The sequence below is a fragment of the Anabrus simplex genome, chromosome 4, assembly GCF_040414725.1.
Source record: "Anabrus simplex isolate iqAnaSimp1 chromosome 4, ASM4041472v1, whole genome shotgun sequence".
In the NCBI taxonomy this organism is placed as follows: domain Eukaryota; kingdom Metazoa; phylum Arthropoda; class Insecta; order Orthoptera; family Tettigoniidae; genus Anabrus; species Anabrus simplex.
Genome location: NC_090268.1, coordinates 283017167 through 283043601, shown reverse-complemented (window position 1 = coordinate 283043601; position 26435 = coordinate 283017167). Strand labels below are relative to the sequence as shown.

The 26435-nt window shown below is 40.4% G+C and overlaps 1 protein-coding gene across 1 annotated transcript in view; it reads left to right on the top strand.

The window, feature by feature from the left end:
• The window catches only part of LOC136871883 (urocanate hydratase), a 252569-nt gene that overhangs the window by 215211 nt on the left and 10923 nt on the right, over positions 1–26435 (top strand). The window contains exons 12-13 of the mRNA XM_067145541.2: positions 14648–14747; positions 24401–24482. Of these exons, the coding sequence (XP_067001642.2) occupies positions 14648–14747; positions 24401–24482 (182 nt within the window). The remainder of the gene's footprint in view (positions 1–14647; positions 14748–24400; positions 24483–26435) is intronic.

The window sequence follows — 26435 nt, the reverse complement described above, 5'->3', positions numbered from 1 at the left end:
GATAGGAATTTCCGAAGGTCTGCACCATCATTAAAATTGCCTGCATATTTCGATATTCTTCGGGGATAAAAAGTAAAAAATGTAATAATCTAGGATGTTTTCCGTTCGTTACAGGCTAAAACGTATAATTTCGTCAAATTTCAATTATCTTCTTTTTTTTCTTCTGGCCGATTATGCCGCAATCTGGATTTTGGGTGAGGCGCTTCAAAATTAGGACTTTCAGGAAACTAAACCAAAAATTGTGCAGATGGTCATTATTACCCCTTAAACGGAAAGCTGTACGAAAATTTCGCCAAAATAGTCAGTGTAGAGCACACAGTCGTTACGATTTGATTTATATAAATAAGGAATTTGCTCCATGTAAAACACCTTTGTGGCTATGTCCGCTGGACTTAACCTGCAAAACTGACCATTCATGGTATCTCCCTTATTAATCCTCCTGACGAAAAAATGCACATGAAAAAAAGGTTTAGAGGTGGAATTCCATCACGTTTGGTCGATTTCCAGTCAGGTTGGTCTTGTTCTGTATATATTGTGGAAGAGTAAAATCACCATTTCGGTTCCCTGTAAACCACCAGTCCATTCCGGAACATGAAATGTTATTTACGTTTAAAAACCTACCTTTGGACAGGTGGATGCTAAATATAAATTTTGGTTCGAATGTCTTCAGTAGTTTTCAAGTTGTAAGGAATACGCTTTACACGCACCCGCTCGTGAGTTAAGTCCGATGGGACTTGTACAGAAAAACGGTCCGTTAATGATATCTCCCTTATTAATCCTCGTATCGAAATGATGCACATGAGAAAAAAGGTTTAGAAATTAATTTCTACCAAGGCAGGTAGATTTAAATTAACGTTGGTTGTGTATATTTTGTGGAAGTGAAAAAAACTGTTTCTGTTTCGTATAAACCCCCAGTCAGTTCAGGGATTTAGAAACAATATTTGCCCTAAAACCTGTCAAGGACAGGCGTATTCTAAATATGAGTCTTGGTGGAAATACATCCAGTAGTTTCTAGCACTCGCGTACATACGGCGTAATTAAGGAAGAAAATAATACAGTTAAGAAAGTTGAAACTAATAGAAAATGGATTATAACTGAGGACAGTCGGATAACGACAAATATGTAAATGCCAAGCGAATGTATTGGAAAATCAAATGCCCCTCAATAAATTATGCTAGTGTGAGTTATGGATATAATAAAGCGGTGACAGATGAGATATTTAGGTCCAGTGATTCCTAGGTAAACAAATAAGAAGAAGATGACTAATGGTGTTATTACTTAATCTATTCGAGGGCGGTTATAACAACCAACGATATTCCGCCAATATCCCGCAGGTAGGCCGATTGACGCCTCTCTTTTCTTCTACCCAAGGAACAACCACGAATTTAAAAGCATGATGAGAAAAATGGCAATACGTTACTTCCCTGCTGGCATGCAGTCAGAAACTTTGCCATGGTAACCTGTAGGTTCGTTGTCGGTCTGTCTGTCACTCAATGCAGAGCATGATACCAGCGGAAAATTGTAAATTTCTCCGTCATGTGAAGAGTAATTAAATTATCAACATAACGAAAGTTGTTTATAATGAAGAGACGTTTCACGTACGGTAAACGAAGTTTACAGAAAATCAATAGTATAAGAGAAAATGGAGGAAAACCATTCTGGTTTTCCTATAAACCCCCCATCTATTGAAATATTTTAAAATGATATGCACATAGAAACCTTCCCCGGGATGAGTATACTCTAAATATGAAGTTTGGTTGAAATCTATCCAGACGTTTCGACGTGATGGTGGAAAAACCATTCTGGTTTTCGTATAAACCCCCCGTGTATTCAAAGATTTTAAAATGATATGCATATCGAAACCTTCCCCGGGATGAGTATACTCTAAATATGAAGTTTGGTTGAGATCTATCCAGCCGTTTCGACGTGATGGTGGAACAGACAAACAGACAAACAGACAAACAGACAAACAAACAGACACGAAACGTAAAAACCACCGATTCGGTCTTGAGTTGACCTAAAACGGATAAATATCTGAAAAATTGGCAAAACAAAGGAAATTACAGACAGCGGACCCCCTACAATTTTATTTATATAGATATTACAAAAAAAAAATAATTATGAAAACTAAATTCAGTCAGTCCGGCCATTCTATCCGGTCGATTTCCTTCATTATTCTTTTAACTGAAAGGTATTCATGTACAGATTGGATTTGTCATCAGGTTCTATAAATCACTTAACTTCCGCCTTCCTCAAATTATTTGAGTTTTCAATTTTTTGTTTCTTTGAAGCAATCATATCTTTGGTTCTAATTGAGGTACGGAGTTCGTTTTGGCCTAAAAACACTCAGCGGATCACCCTCTTTCATTTCAGCTCTTAACTATTCAAATTGGTTGATTCTGAGGAAAGTTAGGAGTGCACATTCAATTTGACGTCTCATTTCTTCAACATTTTTTCTCATTGAAGCAATCGTATCCTTCGTTCTAATTGAGGAACGCAGTTTGTTTAGATCTAAAAACACTCAGTGAATCAAATGCTTTCTTTTGGGGCAATAACTACTTAAATTGGTAGATTCTGAGAAAAGTTATGAGTACATTTGTCTCCATGACGAAGATCTTTGAAGTACTTTCTAACAGTTCGGTGCGTAGTGTTGTTCCAAGGAACGTTTAATTAAATTTCTTTGTGTGATGTATTTTCAAGTGTTTTGTTGACATAACATTACATTCTATTACCACAGCAGATCATGTGCTTTATTTCATTAACTCGAAACTTTGCAAATACATCCGTGAGGATAGTAACGAACAACACCATACTATGTACATTGCGGGCGGAACCAGCGGGAAACTGCTAATTTATTTGAAGAAAAGATGTTCTGAGAAAGAAGGAGCGGAAGAGTCCTGTCAATTATTCTGACTTTGCTTGTAACTTGTAGTAATTGGTTTTGTGCTGATAAATGTAATGTAGAGAGACCTGCGTGACAGCCACTTTACAGTACTTGGTCTGATAATGAAGTCTTCTTTTGTCGTCAATTTTCACAACAGATCCTTACGGAGTTTTCAACTTTTTAAAAGCATGACTTCGTTTTTCCAAATCTTCCTTAATTGGCTAAATCCTTTATTGCCTTCACGAGAAGCAAAGAAAACTAGTGTCTACTGCAGTCACTGCACTGGAATCAGAATATCTGACCAGCCACACAGGTCACTGATTATAATTGTGTTAACATTGTTCCCAAGACGAGTCCTAATGAGTTGACATGCTCCGTAAACATCCTCTGTGCGCAGTACAACGCAGTAACATACTTATTTTTCTTTCCAGCGCATTTTACAACTTACCTACTGGCTTCATCGAGAGGCTAAAATTTGTTACCGGATCCGATGCCTCTCACACATCAGATAGTTTTTCAGTTGCTCTCATGAGGTGGAGTGAATCCTATTCCACACCTCAGCCTAGAATTAAAGTTCTTGCAATTGAACCCATGGTCACTTAGAATAAGCTTGCACGCTACTCCTTCACTACACGCCTCTACGATGTTTTCCATCAGCAACTGTACAACAGATAGTTTTGAATACATTACGGAACATTGAGAGTATAGACGATACTCAAGTAAAATAAATTCTGCCATGTTCTTGGAAAATAATGGGTCTACAAAGCCTCCGTAATATTTAATTATTCAGACACCTTCAGAATAACACCAGCACGCTGCTACAAGTGGTCGTGCTAATGAGCGACCAAGACAATGCAGAACCCTTCTGCGTATAATTTCTTATTTTCCATACGGCTATAAATCGAACCAGTGTCGGCCTAATGAGTAGTACAATGGGTACGATATTTATTTCCTAGAGTTCCTATGGTTGCCGGATCAACTCCCGGCGCAGGCTGTTAGTATTTAAACTCTATAACTCTGTTGACGAAACGGTTTATCACTATCAACACGATAGTATAATAACAGGAAGTAGACGAAACCAGGCGACTCATACAAGTCTTTAGGCCTAGAAATATTCTGCCAATTAAGGATTTCACGGCCGCAGATAAAAAAAACCTCGATGGAGCGTAAAAATGTTTGAATATGGAGAATATTTTCCCCTTTAGCAGGCTAGCAATCCTTATTTGCTGACTTAGCGAGATCGTCAGACGATCTCCCAATGTTAAGCACCGTCTTGGAAAGGCGTGCCAATCCAACTGATGAGCCCAAATGGCACGACCGAGGTGAAATGCTACTCACATACGGCCTAATAACCCAGTCTATTGCTGTTATTTTCATTATTATTGTGCCTCAGAATGGCTAACGACTAAGCACGCATTTGCCTGAGTAATATAATACCGGTATATCAACATTTCTATCATCGGCCTTCTGAAAGACTACTTGAACCGTTCTCTAGTTCAGAATCTGAATATGACTGAAGATATTCCCAGTATTTAAAACATGCGACGAAGAAATCTAAATGAACATTTGTATGATTATTATTATTATTATTATTATTATTATTATTATTATTATTATTATTATTATTATTATTATTATTATTAGAGCTGTAGATTTAATCGATTAATCTAAAAGTCCGATTAACAAGTCAAGGTGCTTTAGCTGATTAATCGAACCGATTAATGTGGTGAAGGAAAAATAACTGTTTTTCCTAGCACAAAATCTGTGTATTGTATTGTTAAAAGCAATAATGACTCCATAATTGCTTTCTTGTAAAACGAGGCTTATGAGTTATGACCATTGCTTTTACAAACTGTTGGAAAGGAAATATCGGTCAGGTTATTGTAGTATATTTGCGGACCTTTACAAAACACAATCTGGTTCTGGTGGTATAATGGATAGATGCTGGGAAGGTACTTGAAGAGGCTGTCATTAAGTCATTTCCAGGTAATGTACAAATGGACAGATACCAATTGCTAGAAAGACACAGTGACAACTTAAACCTCAGTTCGTGTGTGGTTGTTATTCAGAAATTCGCAGTCAGTATTTGTGAACTTTATTTTCTTCAGTGTCTTGTGAATCGATGCGAGAAATCTTGGTGAAATTTCCGGACTTAAACTAAACAACTGTTGTAAGGTGACAGACAGAAAAACAGTGTTTTATAAGAAATGCTGGAAATCGTTCAGTTATGCTGGAAGTACAAGAAGTCTTCAATATCATCTTAAACACATTCTTCCTTTCCAAAGTATAACTGCATTTACGAATAAACTAGTGAAGTGGACTGTGCAGGATAGTGGGTCGCGTTGTTTCTTATTGCGGTACTAGCGAATGTACCCGTGCTTCGCTACGGTATTCTACATTGTATTCGGTTATCGAAGTAAATAGTGTACATGCAGTAAATAAGATTGTTTTAAAATTGCATGTCTCTTAGCGTTATCCGAGAAAGAGCATGGGGAGTTCCCCGTACGTTGTTTCCAATGTAAAGTGTTTGTTACGGATTTGTGATATAACGGCAGGCTCACTTGCCTACTGCCATTCACAATCGAGTTGGGATGATTACGTTATAATTGCAGGCCCCATTGCCTACTACGCGGACAGAATCGATTTGGGGAGTTTTCGTTAATATGGCAGCCCCCTTTCCTACTTCCAGACAGATTACAGTTGAGGAGTTTCTATTATAATGGCAGGCAATTACCCTACTATCACTCGAAATTGAGTTGTGCAGTTATCATTATAATGCCAGGCCCATTTTCCTACTGCCAGCCAGCTTACTGCCAGTCACACCAAGTTGGTGAGTTTCCATCAAAATAGCAGGCCACTATGCCTAATGCCAGTCACATTTTAGATAAGGACATTTCTTTATAATGGCGGGCACCCTTGCCTACTGCCAAACACAATCGGGTAGGGGAGTTTTAAACAAAACTGCATGCTCACTTGCCTTCTGCAAGTCAAATCGAGAAGTGAACTATTCATTACAATTGTAGACCTTCCTTACTAATGACAGTTACACAGGAGTTGGAGAAGGAACCCTTTCATACTGCCAGACAAAGTCGGTGTGGGGAGTACTGATTACAATAGCAGACCCACCCTTTCTCGATCGCTACAAATCGACATCAGTGAATATATATAGATCGACATACGAAAGTATATGCGTGTTTACAATATTGGAGACCTTCATTTACAGATTAACTGCTACTAAACGTACGTCATATCGACAAAGGATTATACCATAAGACACGCCGGATTTAGTGGCCTAAATGGCTGGTCCTATGATATGTCATCTATTCTTGGGTCAGATTGAGTTAGAAACGTGGAACAGGGTAACGTTCTTGTAAGATTATCTCACATTACATTAATTTTCGGATAATTATGTGCCAGCTACATACATAGCATTTGGCTCATATATGGCTACTGGGTGGGCCAATTTTCGTGAAGAGTTTGATGATTCTGTATTTCATATAAGTAATCGAAGGTATGAATTATGCATGTGAAAATTCCAAATTGACTTAACATCCATTAACAGAGAAAAATCAAACGTAAAAGGTATACAGATACGGCAAAAAGTCATAAGACCAAGGTTGTAGATCATTCCAAATTGAACGGAGATTGTGCAATCTGTTATGTGATAGGAATTTTCCGAAGGTCTGCACCATCATTAAAATTGCCTGCATATTTCGATATTCTTCGGGGATAAAAAGTGAAAAATTTAATGATCTTGGATGTTTTCCGTTCGTTACAGGCTAAAACGTATAGTTTTGTCAAATTTCAATTATCTTCTTTTTCTTCTGGCAGATTATGCCGCAATCTGGATTTTGGGCGAGGCGGGTAAAAATTAGGACTTTCAGGAAACTAAACCAAAAATTATGCAGATGGTCATTATTACCCCTTAAACGGAAAGCTGTACGAAAATTTCGCCAAAATAGTCAGTGTAGAGGCACACAGTCGTTACGATTTGATTTATATAGATAAGGAATCTGTTCCATGTAAAACACCTTTTTGGCTATGTCCGCTGGACTTAACCTGCAAAACTGACCATTCATGATATCTCCCTTATTAATCCTCCTGACGAAAAAATGCACATGAAAAAAAGGTTTAGAGGTGGAATTCCATCACGTTTGGTCGATTTCCAGTCAGGTTGGTCTTGTTCTGTATATATTGTGGAAGAGTAAAATCACCATTTCGGTTCCCTATAAACCGCCAGTCCATTCCGGAACATGAAATGTTATTTACGTTTAAAACCTACCTTTGGACAGGTGGATGCTAAATATGAATTTTGGTTCGAATGTCTTCAGTAGTTTTCAAGTTGTAAGGAATACGCTTTACACGCACCCGCTCGTGAGTTAGGTCCGATGGGACTTGTACAAAAAAAACGGTCCGTTAATGATATCTCCCTTATTAATCCTCGTATCGAAATGATGCACACGAGAAAAAAGGTTTAGAAATTAATTTCTACCAAGGTAGGTAGACTTCCATAAAGTTCGGTTGTGTATATTTTTTGGAAGTGCAAAATCACTGTTTCGGTTTCGTATAAACCCCCAGTCAGTTCAGGGATTTAGAAACAATATTTGCCCTAAAACCTATCAAGGACAGGTGTATTCTAAATATGAGTATTGGTGGAAATACATCCAGTACATACGGCGTAATTAAGGAAGAAAATAATACAGTTAAGAAAGTTGAAAGTAATAGAAAATGGATTATAACTGAGGACAGCCGGATAACGACAAATATGTAAATGCCACGTGAATGTATTGGAAAATCAAATGCCCCTCAATAAATTATGCTAGTGTGAGTAATGGATATAATAAAGCGGTAACAGAGGAGAAATTTAGTTCAGTGATTCTAAGGTAAACAAATAATAAGAAGATGACTAATGGTGTTATTACTTAATCTATTCGAGGGCGGTTATAATATCCAACGATATTCCACCAATATCCCGCAGATAGGCCGATTGACGCCTTTCTTGCCTTCTACCCAAGGAACAACCACGAATTTAAAAGCATGATGAGGAAAATGGCAATACGTTACTTCCCTGCTGGCATGCAGTCAGAGACGTTGCCATGGTAACCTGTAGGTTCGTTGTCGGTCTGTCGGTCACTCAATGCAGAGCATGATACCAGCGGAAAATTGTAAATTTCTCCGTCATGTGAAGAGTAAGGTAAATTATGAACATAACGAAAGTTGTTTATAATGAAGAGACGTTTCACGTACGGTAATTGAAGTTTACAGAAAATCAATAGTATAAGAGAAAATGGTGGAAAAACCATTCTGGTGTTCCTATAAACCATCCGTCTATTCAAAGATTTTAAAATAATATGCATATAGAAACCTTCCCCGAGATGAGTATACTTTAAATATGAAGTTTGGTTGAGATCTATCCAGCCGTTTCGAAGTGATGGTGGAAAAACCATTCAGGTTTTCCTATAAACCCCCCGTCTATTCAAAGATTTTAAAATGATATGCATATGGAAGCCTTCCACGGGATGAGTATACTCTAAATATGAAGTTTGGTTGAGATCTATCCAGCCGTTTCGAAATGATGGTGGAAAAACCATTCTGGTTTTCCTATAAACCCCCGGTCTATTCAAAGATTTTAAAATAATATGCATATCGAAACCTTCCCCGAGATGAGTATACTCTAGATATGAAGTTTATTTGAGATCTATCCAGCCGTTTCAACGTGATGGTGGAAAAACCATTCTGGTTTTCCTATAAACCCCCCGAGTATTGAAAGATTTTAAAATGATATGCATATCGAAACCATCCCTGGGATGAGTTTACTCTAAATATGAAGTTTGGTTGAGATCTATCCAGCCGTTTCGACGTGATGGTGGAACAGACAAACAGACAAACAGACAGACAAACAGACAAACAGACAAACACGAAACGTAAAAACCACCGATTCGGTCTTGAGTTGACCTAAAACGGATAAATATCTGAAAAATTGGCAAAACAAAAGAAATTACAGACAGCGGTCCCCCTACAATTTTATTTATATAGATTGAAGAAGCTCTCATTTTTCATTTACCAACCTCCCTCTTCAGACACGGTGACTATTTTTTTAAATTGCAAAGATTACAGTTTGTATGACGTACAAAGGTGAAAATTATTAGATGAACTAAAATAGGAATAACTTGTTAATCTCACGGGGGATTTTTATCTTCCATATCTAACCGTAGCCTCATGGGAGTTACAGCTCACTGGATTGATTCAAATGGGGAATGTCGGAATTCAACATACCGGTAAGTTAAACATGTTAGAGAAATCTTCACTGTCGCTAACTGCACAGAAGAGTTTGAAGACGAGTTCATGAATGGGGTTTGGAAGACGAAGTCGTCGCTGTTTTCACTGACAGTGCAAGAAATATCGTGCTAGGAGTTGAGAGACCAAACTACGACAATTTTCGGTACGTAGCCCACACTCTACAATTTATTGTTTAAATAAAGCTATCAAGGATACTGTGTGAACCCAATTAAAATTCGATTAATCAATTAAAGGCATTCGGTTAACCGATCAAAAGTTTTGATCGATCTATAGCTCTAATTATTATTATTATTATTATTATTATTATTATTATTATTATTATTATTATTATTATTATTATTATTATTATTCTTTTTTTGCTAGTTGCTTTACGTCGCACCGACACAGATAGGTCTTATGGCGACGATGGGACAGGAAAGGGCTAGGAGTGGGAAGGAAGCGGCCGTGGCCTTAATTAAGGTACAGTCCCAGCATTTGCCTGGTGTGAAAATGGGAAACCACGGAAAACCATTTTCAAGGCTGCCGACAGTGGGGTTCGAACCTACTATTTCCCGAATACTGGATACTGGCCGCACTTAAGCGACTGCAACTATCGAGCTCGGTATTATTATTATTATTATTATTATTATTATTATTATTATTCTTTTGCTAGTTGCTTTACGTCTCACCGACACAGATAGGTCTTATGGCGACGATGGGACAGGAAAGGGCTAGGAGTGGGAAGGAAGCGGCCGTGGCCTTAACTAAGGTACAGTCCCAGCATTTGCCTGGTGTGAAAATGGGAAAGCACGGAAAACCATTTTCAAGGCTGCCGACAGTGGGGTTCGAACCTACTATCTCCCGAATACTGGATACTGGCCGCACTTAAGCGACTGCAACTATCGAGCTCGGTATTATTATTATTATTATTATTATTATTATTATTATTATTATTATTATTATCATCATCATCATCTGTTTACCCTCCAGGTTCGGTTTTTCCCTCGGACTTAGCGAGGGATCCCACCTCTACCGCCTCAAGGGCAGTGTCCTGGAGCTTCAGACTCTTGATCGGGGGATACAACTGGGGAGTATGACCAGTACCTCGCCCAGGCGGCCTCACCTGCTATGCTGAACAGGGGCCTTGTGAAGGGATGGGAACATTGGAAGGGATAGGCAAGGAAGAGGGAAGGAAGCGGCCGTGGCCTTAAGTTAGGTACCATCCCGGCATTCGCCTGGAGGAGAAGTGGGAAACCACGGAAAACCACTTCCAGGATGGCTGAGGTGGGAATCGAACCCACCTCTACTCAGTTGACCTCCCGAGGCTGAGTGGACCCCGTTCCAGCCCTCGTACCACTTTTCAAATTTCGTGGCAGAGCCGGGAATCGAACCCGGGCCTCCGGGGGTGGCAGCTAATCACGCTAACCACTACACCACAGAGGCGGACATTATTATTATTATGTGTTAAAAACAAAGAAGCGATTATACACAGTGTATGTGTATGCTAAATTCAACTTCGTGTGTAAATATGGAGCTACATAAATCACATGATTGAGTACTTAAAGAATGTATGGGTTCCGTTGACACACGACGAAGCGTACTGTTGTGAAGATAAATAATCATAGAACTGTCTGGTTGCCTGAAAATAATTAACACTCAATAGAAATACATTCAAGAGACCCATGCTAAAATGATTTGCTGGCACGTAAGAAACCCTCATTCAGGGCAAATGTATGGCGCTCTGGTATCACATCATACCTCTAGTACTGGAAGAAACATGCAAGGTAACAGACAAGCGAGCTGGTTGCACGGTCAGACCATTTATCTATTAGCTTGTATTTGGTTGACGGTGGGTTCGAACCCCATTTCACGTCGGCAGAGCATTATGCGATACTTCCAACTACACATGCCATGTTGTCAAGGATATGGGAATGACGACGATTATTATTATTATTATTATTATTATTATTATTATTATTATTATTATTATTATTATTATGATTATTATTATTATCACATGTGTGCTGGTGTAAAAGTTAGGAGAGTGTCCTGTGGCATAGAAAACTAATGTATGAAGTGAATGACCCTAACTACAACATGACCAGCACAACATCACTAACGGTACTGGAAGAAAGCATTTATGAAATGGAGTAAAAGTTGGAACGGAAAGTCTCAAAGTGCTCCCTCTTTATAACAAAGAGATAATCTGCAGCTCGTTTAAAGTCTGTCTCATTAGCATAAGGAAATTAATCGCTCGCTGCGCACCTTTTGTTCGCAGTGTCTTTAAGGAAGTCGTTAGGACGCGGCGACCGCTCAGCTTGCGGTTACAATCAATAAGACAGTATAGCACAGCTCACGTCAACTTAATTAATTAAGCGACTCAAAGACTTCGGCTAACAATACAACACCAATTAACAGAGAAACTCATTCATCATCGAGGAGTCAATCCTTTTCATACTTTAAACGGCTGTCAGGTCTCACACTGGAACACTTTGCCGTCCCCAACAAGTGTATTCCGGCTTCTAACATACCCTTATATCAACGGTTGGTATCATTGTCTCGCTGAGTTTTCAGACGGATCCTGACATGTACGTTCAGTCCTCTAATTGGTGGTTACGACCCACAAATAGTGAAAAATGTAAACGTCCTCAGACACAAAGGAAAGACAAAAACAATTGTGAGAAATATCAATATGTTGGAATATACAGGGTGGTCGGAAACAAGGTGAACCTGGTATATGGGCGTTAGAAGGTAGGCCGTACTGATAAAATATTTGAAAAAATATAATTCGATATCTCGCGCCATCGTCTTTTTATGAGCTGCTGAACTTAGTCAATCAGGTCGCTTCGCGGGCGAATTCAAATTGGCTTTGTGAGGCGGTATTGCTAAATTTGAACGTGGCTTCAGACTGGATTGAGGGCACCAAGGGAAGAAAAAAAACTTTGCCCAGAGAGGGACTGAAACACGGACCTCGGAGCTGTCAAGATCACTCCACAGCAAATGCCCTTCGGTGACACGGGCTGAAACCACAGTTTGTTTGTCTTTGGTGCTGATTTCTAGGCATGGTTCGCAAGGCGGTCTGAAGTCACGAGCAGATTTAGCAACAGTGCCACGCAAAGCCCATTTGAATTCGCCCGCGAAGCAAACTGATTGGCTAACTTCAGAAGCTAATAAAATACCAATGACGCGAGATATCGAATTACTTATTTCAAATTATTTATCAGTATGACCAGTCCTCTAACGTGTCCGGCCCCGCGGTGTAGGGGGCAACGCGTCCGCCTGTCACCCGGCGGCCCCGGGTTCAATTCCCGGCCGGGTCAAGTATTTTTAATTGTAAATGATTGAATATCCCTGGCCTGGGGACTGGGTGTTTGTGTCGTCCTTAACGTTCCTACCCTCAAATTCAACACTTTACACTTCCGCAATATCCAAATACACGCAGGTTCCTAACATATGGTGCAAGTAGGGGCGCCCCGAACAAATAGCATTTTTTTTAAAGTCCACTAACGCACATATACCCGGTTCACAACCACCCTGTATTATGCCCTGTAATGCGATATCCGGAGATATATTTTGCCCATCATCATGCACAAAAACGCGAAGGTATATACGTCAGCGTAAAAGACGAACATTGCGGAAAAAAGAGACTTAGTACGGAAAATCGATCTTCGAACTGTGTCGAACAGCAACAGACAATGGAATGTTTGTCAACATGCGCCAAGCGGGTGAAAAGGATCCTCTATCGTAAATCATGTATTTTTTCTAAAGTTCGTTTAACAGATAGGTTAATAACAACAATTGACTGAGAATGTTTAATCACATTTCATTCAAACGAGACGCCAATTTATTAAGACTTGTTCCTCAATAAAGTCAGTAACGCAACCTAGGTGGTCATTTCATTCTATATCAGTATACTTTGTGGTATGCCCTATATCCATTCTGGTCTTGATACTTCCCAGGATCGTAACGATGCTTCCTTTCCTTTATGACCACGGTTTCCGGATCCCAAGATAGCGGGTACAAACTCGGCGGAGAAAGTCGGATTTTTGAATTACAGGAAGTATTCCATTCGACACCCCTCGTTGGACGACGTCTGCATGTAAAAGGTCTCTGGTGAGACATTTCATGTCTACCCGACAAAATTCATTTTAAAAAACCCAGCCATAGACGCCCAAGAGAGATTCAGTTTACTCTCTGCCATATAGTAAGCCTAGAGTAAAACTGAATGTCGAAATTGACGAGCAGACAGCCAGATGGCTCCAAATTAAAAATTCCTGCAGACAGTAGCTGAGGCCACAAGATGATGATGATGATGATGATGATTATTATTATTATTATTATTATTATTATTATTATTATTATTATTATTATTGTATATTAAAACTTCAGTCACCGTCAACGCATCCATGAAGTAGAGTTGACCGTATGAAGTTTTATTGCCACAAATTGGCGACAAATTTGAAGTGAACTAGTGAAACTCTCAGTGAATTTTAAAACAGTATAGTCCTATAAAAGGGATATCCGTTTTGAAGCAGAGTTGGCTTCGGCTGAACCGGTGGCCTGGGCTGGACCGTGGCTCTACAATCCGGCCATCGGGAGATGCAGAGGGGCTGATTCCCACAGTCGGCTGTCCTGAGGATGGTTTCCTGTGGTTTGCCATCCTCTTGCACTAAGCCGAATTCCACGATAGTTCCCATAGGCTACGGCTGCACCCACCTTAACCTCTACGAATACCACTCCACTGACACTGACCTGAGAGACGGTGATACAGTCTAGAAGGCCAGCCGTACCCAGTCCGGGTAGGGAATGAAAACTTTACCCTACCCACCTAGGGACAGAGGTCGGCGGATGCAGAGTAGCCTTGGAGCCACAAGTGGCCACAGCTGGACTGTGGCCGTAGAGCTCTGCACTCCGACTGACCAACCGAGCAGAGGACGGGTGGCCGCGATTCCACTGTAGCTCTACACTTCTCCATTCGGGGGACGGAAAGGGACTGGTCCCCACCGTCGTCTGTCCTGAGAATGGTTTTCCGAAGTTTTCCATTCTCCTGCACTAAGGCGAATGCCAGGACAGTAGAGGAGTTTATATTGCTTGACAGAATCTATTAATTGTTGGTTTAGCAAAAGATCTTCTCCTTTAGGAAACAAAGGATTGGGATACTACTCTTATTTCCTCTACAGCCGATGTATGGTCTTGGCCTTCCGAACAATTTCAATCCAACTATCCCTTGTCCGTCACTCTCATTTACCATCGTCTAAAAACCATCATTTTCAGGCCCTTCTCTGTGTAATTCTGCCACGTCCTTCTTTGTATTTCCCTCAAACGGCAACACTCTAGCTTTTCACCGAAAATCTTCACAGATATTTCTAAATGAGTTAAATAACATTGCCTTTACAAAAATTTATCAGTTTTACAATGTCCTTCACTAATAATGCCTTGAAGGTACAACGCTGCTCAAATTATTCTTTGATATAATTTTTGTAGGGCCCAGTGCTAATTAGCAGAGATCATCACGATGTCAGTGGCACTGATAGCCCATTCCGAGAAACCTCCAACATAGAAGACGGATCAGCATTCACCGCAGGTAAGTTAATAGTTGTTCACCATCCCATTAAAATAACCTAGAGGACGTTGTATAGTATAGTTATACTTGGAAACCCAATGTAGCCCAAGTTATAAACTAACTCTTGTGAATCTGGGCCGTCGATTCAAGCACATTTCACCCAAATATGTTGTCGTTTCATAATTCAACTCTGAAATTTTTCAAAATAAAAAAAATCCCTTCGTCATATCGACTCACTATAGTGTATCAAGAATTATCAGTGTAACAGAGTGCCGGTTCCTTGTGATATTTGGAAGACAATAGCCCCTGGTATCTCAGTGTCGAAACATATCCTTTACGATAACAAATTTTCATTATCTTGAGAGAAAGCTTGTATTTTATGTGACTGTTGATATCGTGATTATGCCGAATTCAAACAACAGGAACGTGATTTTTTGTTTAAAATATCCCAAATTGGTAATAAAATAATATCTGTAATTAGAAGTGTTTTTTCTTTGCTAGTCGCTTTACGTCGCACCGACACAGATAGGTCTTACGGCGACGATAGGGCAGGAAAGGCCTAGGAAGGAGAAGGAAGCGGCCGTGGTCTTAATTAAGGTACATCCCCAGCATTTGCCTGGTGTGAAAATAGGAAACCACTGAAAACCATTTTCAGGGCTGCCGACAGTGGGGTTCGAACCCACTATCTCCCGGATGCGAGCTTACAGACTTTAGAAGTGTTAGTAACATTTTAATCTGGTCATCACTGAAAATAACTCAAGGGTTTTCTGAATCATGGCGAATCACCAGTCACAGAACTGCTGTCGATATAAAACCTGTACGAAGAAATGCATGGCTCGCGTAACCGAACAATGTTAAGTTTGGCTCGAATTGAGTGGCATCTCGAATCTCGCCTTGCCACAGATGAGCCTTTAAAGAGTGCCTAGTGCTCTTTCATGGGCTGTGAGTATCACCATATTTATCATGTAAATCAGACGTCATCACGTAGTTGCTCTAGGGAGCCGGTGTTACTTGCTCCGCTCGGGACAGGTGTTTGTCACGTGACAATAGAGAAGCAGTCATGCGGATTGCATAACGTGGCCGTACTTTACTTGCGCCACTGGCCTTCAGCACATACAGTACTACGTCATGCACTTCCCCTAATTGCTCGCTAAGCTGCTCTCGTGCCTGGAAAGCGGGGAGAAAACTGGCTCCGAAGGCATTTCGCTCTCTATTGACGATGCCTGGTGTAAATGACCACAAAAGTGGTACAATGTTAAATAACTTCTCAGGCATGCGCAATTATTCTTCAGTAAGTCTCAACTCCCACGAGGAAGACAGTAACGCATAACGACACAATATAGATTTGTTGTTATAAAATAGTAGAAATGAACATCATCACAATCTCAGAACAATTAGGTTTCTGATCTAATTCTTTAAAAATGTAAATTTAATGGTGGTGGATCATAATCGAAGTGGTGCTGAATAGAAAAGTGACATATCGTCGTGGTATATTTCAGCTTAGAACTCTGACCAAAAGGTTCTGTCATCTAAGGTTCAGTATTGCATGAGCTAGAATACAATAAGAATAATTATATGGCCTCAGCTACTGTATGCAGAAATTTGAATTTGATGCTATCTGGCTGTCTGCTCGTCAATTTCGACGTTCCATTTTTCTCTAGGCCTACTAGACGGCAGACAGAGTAAACCGGATCTCTCTTGGGCGTCTGTGGCTGAGATTTTAATGAATTTTGTCGGATAAACACCAAATGTATATTTTACATGCCGACATCATACGACATGGAGTGTCGAATGGACTTTCTTCTGCCCTTGAAAAATCCAACTACCTCTGTCGGGTTTGAACCCGCTATCTTGGGATCCGGAGACCGACACTCTACCACTGATTCACAGAGGCTGTTTTAATATCATGCACTATATCAATGATTTTTCGTTCTACTGTAAGGTGATACATGTACTGCGGGTCGGTATTTCTTCAACAGTATTATCACGCAACGGTTTCCGCAGGCGTAACGACAATATTAGTTATCGTAAGGATGTCGTGACAGGATACAGTCTATGAATAAAATGAAGCTTTAATATTTACGTGATTGTAACCACGAGACTTCTAGCTTTACGTGGAATCCGAACCACAGCGATGTGAATTTTCATTTCAAAACTATCACGTGCATTGGGTGGGATTCGAATTGCAGCTGCCTTGGTTAGAAGCCAGTGTATGTGCAATTCTGCTATCATGTCCTTAATATCCAGATAACCGGATGGTAAAATCACATAGGAAAATGCGTCCACCATTCCTAATCACGACATTAATTGTTGTTGTTGATGATGATGTAATATTAAGCTAGTAGTAAGCTCAACCTATAGTATTGTAAACCGTAGTGGTAAGCACTGGAAATACAGTTGTATGTGAATTTGTATATGATGATGCTGGATTTACAATGTTAAACTAGTAGTATTTCTTTTCATATTTTCTTTCCATTGAATGATTATTGTACTTACTCTTGATGTAGTCGTTGTTGTTTTTGTTGTTGTTATTATTATTGTTGTTGTTGGGTAATTATGATTTAATTTTAATTTATTATCACACTACTGTAAGTGATCATTGTTACAGGGATATTTCCCAGTTGTGATTTGTATTTGTTAATTAAAATGATGATGATGATGATGATGATGATGATGACGATGAGCGCTGTGATGCGTTGTCATGTAGCCTGCGAAAAGGTGTGTTGCGGCTGTTTTAGTTGACGACCCTGGACGATCTGAGCGTCTGAGCGTGTGGTGATGATCTGGAACAAACTAATGTAGGGAGAGGGTGGGACTATATGTCGGAACATAGCCTACTCGTACCAAGTCTACTCAAGGCTTAACATGCCCATCCGACGGAAGGAGAGTATCACATCATATGCTGTCAATCCATATGAACACTACAAAGAGTTATAGAAATGAATCCAGGCTTTTAGCACGCAATCGAGGGATTAGAAATTGTATATCACCACACTCTGCCCTGTCAGCCAACATTCTGATGTTTTTTCCACCAACGGGACTCGAACCAACTAACTACGGTGTCAGGCCATGAAGACCTGACGCCTTAACAATCATAGCTACCAGGCGAGCAACAGTGCAGTCATCCACCCCAAGCACTAAGTTGATTAGAGTGGTTAGGTCTACGCGGATTTGTCTTTCCTCCTTGTAATTAACCTGGTACTCATAGCAAGTAATTGCTGGAAGACTGCAGACTGCTATCAAGAATATCTTCGTGTAAAATGTTAAACATTAGCACACTTTTCCTTGTATGCCAGGCTATACTACACCTGCGCAGAGTCTGATATAAAAAAGTCATTTTTGGGCTTTCACTTAATAAGATAACTGCTGCCCAGCCAGAGAGCCTGCAGATATTGGAATGTTATATGGTCAGCGTCAGGACATCCTCGGCTGTTACTTGTATTGTATGACCGGCAATTGGAGGTATACCATACAATAATTACTAACTATTGTAAATTAACATCAACAAATGCAACAACAACCAACCCATGGTGTAACAGTTCGTTAGAGTCCAAGACTGCCAAGAGGACTCCCACCCATTCAGATAGCCTGTAGATACTGGAGTACCCCGTAGTCAATATACTCACTACTGCAGTCCCACCGCCCAGTGTGTGGTACTATCCAACACACTGCCATCTCGTACTGTGTCCATGTACTATTAGTATCATGCTTTCCAGGACATAACATGACCATTGTATTGTACCAAGGTGAAAACGTGAGGAAAAAATAGTTGTCCTCACTTATGTCCCTATCATCGTCTCTTTTCATTTCTGAAGATAATGTGTTCGGCATCATACATCTCTTCGAAACAGTGACACTAAGTACTGTTGTAAGAAAAAGAACAGATGTCTCTCTCCAAAAATGTATGATAAGTTACTACGACTCACTTTCGTACCTATCACTCACGTTTTGCTATAGGAAAGCTGCGCCATTCTGGGATCGTCGTTTAAATCGCGACGGTGGTAGAACTACCTTAAGTATGAGCTAGTCTCTCAACTATTCACACTCACTCCTGGAGAATGCTGGGATATACCTTATTTCATTCCCGAAACTACATACTCCAATTTCAGAGCAAAACTAATCCACATCATATCACAAATCCGTACCTAAAATACAGTTTCCTTACAAACATCAGTAGTCGGAGCTGATGAGCTATTAAATTATCTTTCAAGCTACTAAAGCACTACTACTACTACTACTACTACTACACAAATTTAGTTTTAGCGTGGTTTGTTCTGGTTTTTGATAGCAGCGGAACGAGAGATGTTTATCCTACTAACGCCTGCTAAGCAGTGTTTAGGCTTTACGCATTACAGATCGGTTTAACAGGTAGTCGTTACGTTGGGCGCTCCAAGTGCTTGTATGTGGTCAGAGGCACTGACCGTGGCAATGGGAGTTACGTTAGAAAACAGTAAACAAAAAAGTAACTTACCAGGCCAACAGTCTTGAGGCATGTACAGCGCCATTCCGTAAGATCTGGAAGACTTAATTATCACCTATAAGAAATATGATGTATTCTACATTACAGTACGAAGTAATTGCATGTCTGCAGTTGTAGAAGAAGAATTTCCTTACGTTTTACAAACAAGTGGATTGTAATTATTCTATGAATACCTTATTAATTATATAGTACGCAGTGCGGTCATAATTTTGAGCATGTAAATAAATAAATTAATTAATTAATTAAATACATACTTAAATAAACAGTCTGGCCTACTAAGCGACCGTTGTTCTTTCCGAAGGCCTACATATTACAAGGTGCGTTGTGGTCAGCACGACGAATCTTCTTGGCATTTATTTATTTATTTATTTATTTATTTATTTATTTATTTATTTATTTATTTATTTATTTATTTATTTATTTATTTATTTATTTATTTATTTTTGCTACTGGCTTTACGTCGCACCGACACATATAGATCTTATGACGACGATAGGAAAGGGCTAGGAGTGGGAAGGAAGCGGCCGTGGCCTTAATTAAGGTACAGCTCCAGCATTTGCCTGGTGTGAACATGGGAAACCACGGAAAACCATCTTCAGGGCTGCCGACAGTGGGGTTCGAACCTACTATCTCCCGAATACTGGATACTGGCCGTACATAAGCGACTGCAGCTATCGAGCTCGGTCTTGGCAGTTATTCTTGGCATTCAAGACCGGGGACGCTATGTCACCGTCATATAGCTCCCACAATTGTAATCACCTCGAACCAGCCCTCAGATAAAGGTAAAAATCTCTAACCTGGCCGGGAGTCGAACCCTGGGCCTCCGGGTGAGAGGAAGGTACGCTGTCTGTACACCACGGGACCGGTCTGAGTAGATAACGAGTGTATTATCAGTTACTGCAGGAGGCACGTATTAACCTGATAAACAGCAGAGGACCGTAACAGACTGACAGGAGGAGGTCAAAAGTCAGAAAATGAAGATGTCTTGGGAGCGGAAGAGACAAGAGTAGTTTTTTTTTTTTTTTTTTTTTTGCTAGGGGCTTTACGTCGCGCCGACACAGCTAGGTCTTATGGCGACGATGGGATAGGAAAGGCCTAGGAGTTGGAAGGAAGCGGCCGTGGCCTTAACTAAGGTACAGCCCCAGCATTTGCCTGGTGTGAAAATGGGAAACCACGGAAAACCATTTTCAGGGCTGCCGATAGTGGGATTCGAACCTACTATCTCCCGGATGCAAGCTCACAGCCGCGCGCCTCTACGCGCACGGCCAACTCGCCCGGTAGACAAGAGTAGAGAAGCATAATAATAGTACAAATAATTACTGATTTAATAGGCTGCGTTGGAGGCGCGATCACAAGATTTATGGCGTAAAATACGTCTTTCCGACAAATGAAGTAGATCGAATTAGATGTGACAACAGTACTTAGTAACTCAATGTCGCTTAATGACGGCTAGCTAAATCCCAACAAACTTGGTCGCCTGATCTTGAATGAGGCGCGTCGGGCTGCCAAAAGTTGTCCTGCAAAAGCTGCTGACGACCATAAGAGGTATGCGAGAGATCCCTAGCGAGTGCTTCGTCATCCACAGCCGACTCCCAATCCACAGCATCTACAGGCACGGTAGAAGTGCTGAGCTGTAAGTCCCACTGCTGTAACGCGTCCACTTTATTGCATTGCCAATACTCTCTGCCATGGTCTGTTGCAGACTGCTTTGGCTTAGACCAGGGTCTCTCAGGGTGCATGCGCGTGGTGCATGCACTGTGCACGGTGCAAAAGACGACTTGGCTTGGTTGACCAGAGTGCAGACCCCCCACTCCTCGATTTGGAGCAATAGCGCTAACTCTCTCTTTCCTCACGCCTGTCTCGCTCGCTCCGCCTGTCTCCCTCTCCCCCACTTGCGCCGTAGCGCTCCAAATCCGGGCTGAGTTGAGCGGAGTATAGCCGAGCATAGCCGAGTAGCCCGGAGACGAAGCGTTGATCCGAGCCATACCGAGCGGCACCGATGCACAGTGCACGGAGCTCTTGCGCCTCGCTCTGCACGCGTGAGATTTTGGGCGTTTGAGAGGCCCTGGCTTAGACTATTCCTCAAATTCCCCTCTATCCTCCTAAACATGTTTTCCTTAGTTTGTGATCCACTTTGACCGAGGATGTTTAGACATTTTACAAATTTAGAATCATTTTCAAAATTTAAGTAATTGAAATTATGTTAGCCAATAGTGCTTAGTATGATTGAGTACTAGGAAATAACGATACCACTTGCTACACTGTAGAACCTCAGAGTCGCGAACTACTATACTAATTTTACTGCGTCGCAGCAATCTCTAACACACAATGGTGGAAGCCCCACCACTCGCCATGAAGTCGCCGGTTAATTAAGAATAATATCAATGAATGTTCTTATAATTCACCTTTTATAAAATTATATTAACAATTAATTATATTAACTTATAGTTGCAATGTTATGAAGCCGAAATTACCACACATTCTCGTCTGACCCTCCATATCTCACGGTGAACACAGTAGGGCCTACACGAACGAAAAGAAAAGCGTACTGTATTCTATGTCAAGAAGAGAGCATTTCTTAACAGCATTGAGTTATATATTGTAGTACCAGTGAACAGTGTAAAGTAAAGCTTCTTCAGTCACTGAACTATAGGTTAATCTTAACTATGGTCGTCGTAATCTGTCTGTAATTCACTTCCTTCTATTGGAGTTGAAAGACTTCTGGCTTAAGGAATAGTAAGTTTTAGGCTTTCGGTGTCATTACCTCCTTTTCTTAATGCCACTTGGTACAGTTTAGCATATGACCTACCGAGCTCGATAGCTGCAGTCGCTTAAGTGCGGCCAGTATCCAGTATTCGGGAGATAGTAGGTTCGAAGCCCACTGCCGGCAGCCCTGAAAATGGTTTTCCGTGGTTTCCCATTTTCACACCAGGCAAATGCTGGGGCTGCACCTTAATTAAGGCCACGGCCGCTTCCTACCCACTCCTAGCCCTTTCCCGTCCCATCGTCGTCATAAGACCTATCTGAGTCGGTGCGACGTAAAGCAACTAGCAAAAAAAAAAAAAAAAAAAACTTATGACCATTTAAAGGTTCTTACATTCGACGGATTAAATTTAATGATATATTAGAGGATATATTTTCAGGACACATTTCCGCCAACAGACTGCACCGGAATTCCATCTCGACCCCTGAACACAGGATAACGAGTGCCTCACCAACGACACTAAGTATTTGTTTATTTTGAAGTTTGAACTGTCCTTAGAATAGGGCTTACTGTATTTTATTGAATGCACTAAGTAAACTATTCGCTTACCAGACTGATGGAAAATGATCGCATGATAGTGAGAGTAAAATTTTAGTAATGATAATGAATATCACAGAGCCTCCGTGGCTCAGACGGCAGCGCGTCGGCCTCTCACCGCTGGATACCGTGGTTCAAATCCCGGTGACTCCTTGTGAGATTTGTGCTGGACAAAGCGGAGGCGGAACAGGCTTTTCTCCGGGTACTCCGGTTTTCCCTGTCATCTTTCATTCCAGCAACACTCTCCATTATCATTTCATAGCATTTATAACTCATTATTAAATCACCTTGGGAGTGGCGACCCCATTGTAATAACAGCCTATATATGTTTCATTCATTCCATCCCTGACACAGTCAATGACTGGAAAACAGGTTGTAGGTTTTTTAATAATGAATATCACAAGGCATTCGAAAATGTATCTAGCCCAAAGCTCAGCCAACTTATGAGTGTATTCCCGCGATAAACAACTGCGTTAAAACTAATTAAATAACCTATAACATCTTTAGCACCTGGAATTTTACAAAACTTAATTTTCATTATATATGTGCCGGGCTGAGTGGCTCAGACGGTTGAGAGGCTGGCCTTCTGACCCCAACTTGACAGGTTCGATCCTGGCTCAGTCCAGTGGTATTTAAAAGTGCTCAAGTACGTCAGCCTCGTGTCGGTAGATTGACTGGCACGTAAAAGAACTCACGCGGGACTAAATTCCGGCACCTCGGCGTCTCCGAAAACCGTAAAAGTAGTTAGTGGGACGTAAAGCAAACAACTTTATTATTATTATTATTATTATTATTATTATTATTATTATTATTATTATTATTATTATTATTATTATTATTATTATTATTATAGTTGTCATTATGGATATACATGTGAAAATAACTGCTGCATTTTACATTATATATTATTAATATGTTCACAAAATTATACATTTTAATGATGATATCAAGACCATCAATTTGTTACAAATAAACGTAATCGCACATTGTTCTTTAGTACGTACCAATGTATTTCATACTGGAAGTCGAATCCTATTTTCTTAGATATTTTTAGAGATGGACAGCATAAATATCTGTTGCTCCATTACTACCGGGCGCTGTTCAGTTCACCTGGAGGGTTTTATTCCTTGTCAGAAAGTCGAGACCCACTCTTGAGGCGGCACATGGCTCTGGAGTTCACTCAGCCTGTGCCATGTACGGGTACCGGACGGATTACTTCCTGCAGGTAAGGGAGCCGGGCCCTAGAGCTAACCACCCTATCGTACATAGTGCGGAAGAAACCTGTATCTTCCACTACTCCAAGGGCCTTCGTGCTTTGCTTTTGCTTTACCACTACCGTTTCTTCCTGTGAGGAACCTTAACACATAACTCATCAAAGTGAACAACTTTAGAAACTGAATGATACAAAGGACAAGATGAAGTAGGAAGTGGCCTGTTACTATTTCTTGATGGATACAGGATTTTTACATCTGTCTCTTGTGTTCAGGGCAGAGCAAAGTGTGGCTTGCCTTGAAGTGACAGTGTGGAATTTGCTGAAATATGAGCGGAACACGACTAGTGCGTTTGGATGTTACGAAGGGCAATACTCACAGGGCGTTCGTGCTGCAGGAACACTTTCTGGCCCAATGAGGAAGGCTATGGCAAACTACATCACCCCCATCATGTCTTGATCGCCTGATTATGGCAATGCCATAGTTTTATGGAGCTTCCCTATAACCACATAACTTTTGGTGGTAATTTCATGAGGATCTAAGCAGCCTTCGAGCTGAAGGCTTACGACACTAGAATGAAATGGGGAAGGGTAAACCAAAATGCGAGACATCTTGTATGTAAGATTAATTTCATAGCCCTTCCAAGCTGGTCCTAATATGCGTGTGTTGTTTTGTTTTACAGATATGGCTGTACAGAACTGTATAGGAGACTCGTTCCGTGGCGCCACCTGGGTGGCGCTGCATAATGGAGGAGGCGTCGGATGGTGAGACCTAGTATTATTTCACTGTAGAGGATTTAGTGATGTAACCTCTTGTTCTTCTCCGGTCACAAGCCTGAGGGATATGATTCGTTACATACACTTTGAATAGTCAGATATCTGACCTATGTTATAGTGAAGTTTCAGAAATATATCTTATCTTTTGTTTTGTATTTTACCAGTGTCGAGAATAGGAAGTTAATTCACTTACTACATCTTTAATAATTCATAAGATTCTTAACTGTATCTGTAGTCCGTTGTATATTCTGCAAGTTGCTCAGGTCAGAAAGGAAATAAGCCCCCAAATGTGTGTGAAGCAGTAACAGACGGAGGGATGATGTGGCAAATACTGTCGTTGTAGGTTTTCAGTCACAATTGTGGATGTGTGGCTAAATTCATCGATCATTTCACAAGGCACTCGTAATAATAATAATAATAATAATAATAATAATAATAATAATAATAATAATAATAATAATAATAATAATAATAATAATAATAATGTGATTTGTTTAAGGTTCTTTCAATTGCTTTAGATTTGAGGAGATGCTGCTGTGTAGGAAATTTGTCCCACAGGGGTTAGTTAAGCTTCTCGAAGTTCATTAAACGGTATTTTCGCATAAACACCCTCACATGATGCCACCGACCTCAGTTGAGTTTGACTCCCGTGTCATCAGGAGGATTGAATGAAGCGAGTGCCCGTCTGCTCCACTGAGATCAGCAATTATTGTAGATATTAATTATATCACATTTGGTTCTTCTCATGTATTTATTCCTAAAGTGATTGCTTTCTGTGTAAACTTAGTAAATAAATCGACTTGAAAATACGCTTCAGTTTAAATACTCAGTACCAGAGTGACTAAGTTACAATTTTAAAAACACACTGTCAATTTATTCAATGCCCAGAGAAGAGGATATCTCCCTACCATTGAGGTACAAGGTTCAGTTTTCCCATGTGACTCGATGCCATGCCTCGCAACAAATTTAACTGTGATTTCAGAGCATGCAAGAAAACTTAGAAGTCAAACTCTCAAATGTTTTAGACGTGTTTTCCTTTGTGATTCGCACATCAGTTCTGGAGGAATTATGTCGTTATACATAGAAGAAAACAGGTATCGATCTCTTTTATACTAACCTCGACGCCGGTTAATTAGAAATTGACACATCTGTCCGAATACCACAGGTATATAGACATCCGATAGATTTCAAGTGCACTTCGTTAAACGATACTCCTGAAGTGAGGTGAACAACGAAGAATAACAGGAAACCAACTAGCTATTACCAATTTGTAGGTATTTGACCTGTACCACTCAGCAGCTAAATATGCAAATATTACTTAACAGAGGAAGCAGAACAGAGCTATCTCTGTACCCGTAATGAAAGTCCCCAGGGGACTGGAGGGTAAACGTGTCCACCATCCACAACCTCTATACTAAGTGGTACATAGTATTTAACACTATACTTGGTGGCCTTTGCCCCCCAGAAATTAACCTACACCAGACATGATTACCAGGTTAAGTGAATCTCAGGGCTACGTACCTCCCCAAAAGTGAACGTTTTGCTTCGAATTTTCTTCCTATTTCCTGAGGGAGAATCGAGTTCACTTCCTTCTGGATTAATTTAGCTCGCCTTTACCGCTTGACCTACGCAGCTCTCATTTAACAGAGGAAACCAGAATGATTTCTTTGGTAGAAATAACGTACATGAAATATATAAAAAATGTTTGTGATATATTTAGTGGTTATACTGACGCAACAATTTTTAAAGAACACAGTTTCTATGAATCAAATCAAATTGGCGTTGCGCAAAAGTAAGAGAAAAATGTTCTGAAATGCTTGATCTAATCTTGGATGGAATTCTTCCCGTAATAACGCACATTCACAATTACTCGCTGAAAATGCACACATTTCCATCACCGAATAGGTGACGGCGCAGTTTGGGTCACGTAGCTATCATCTT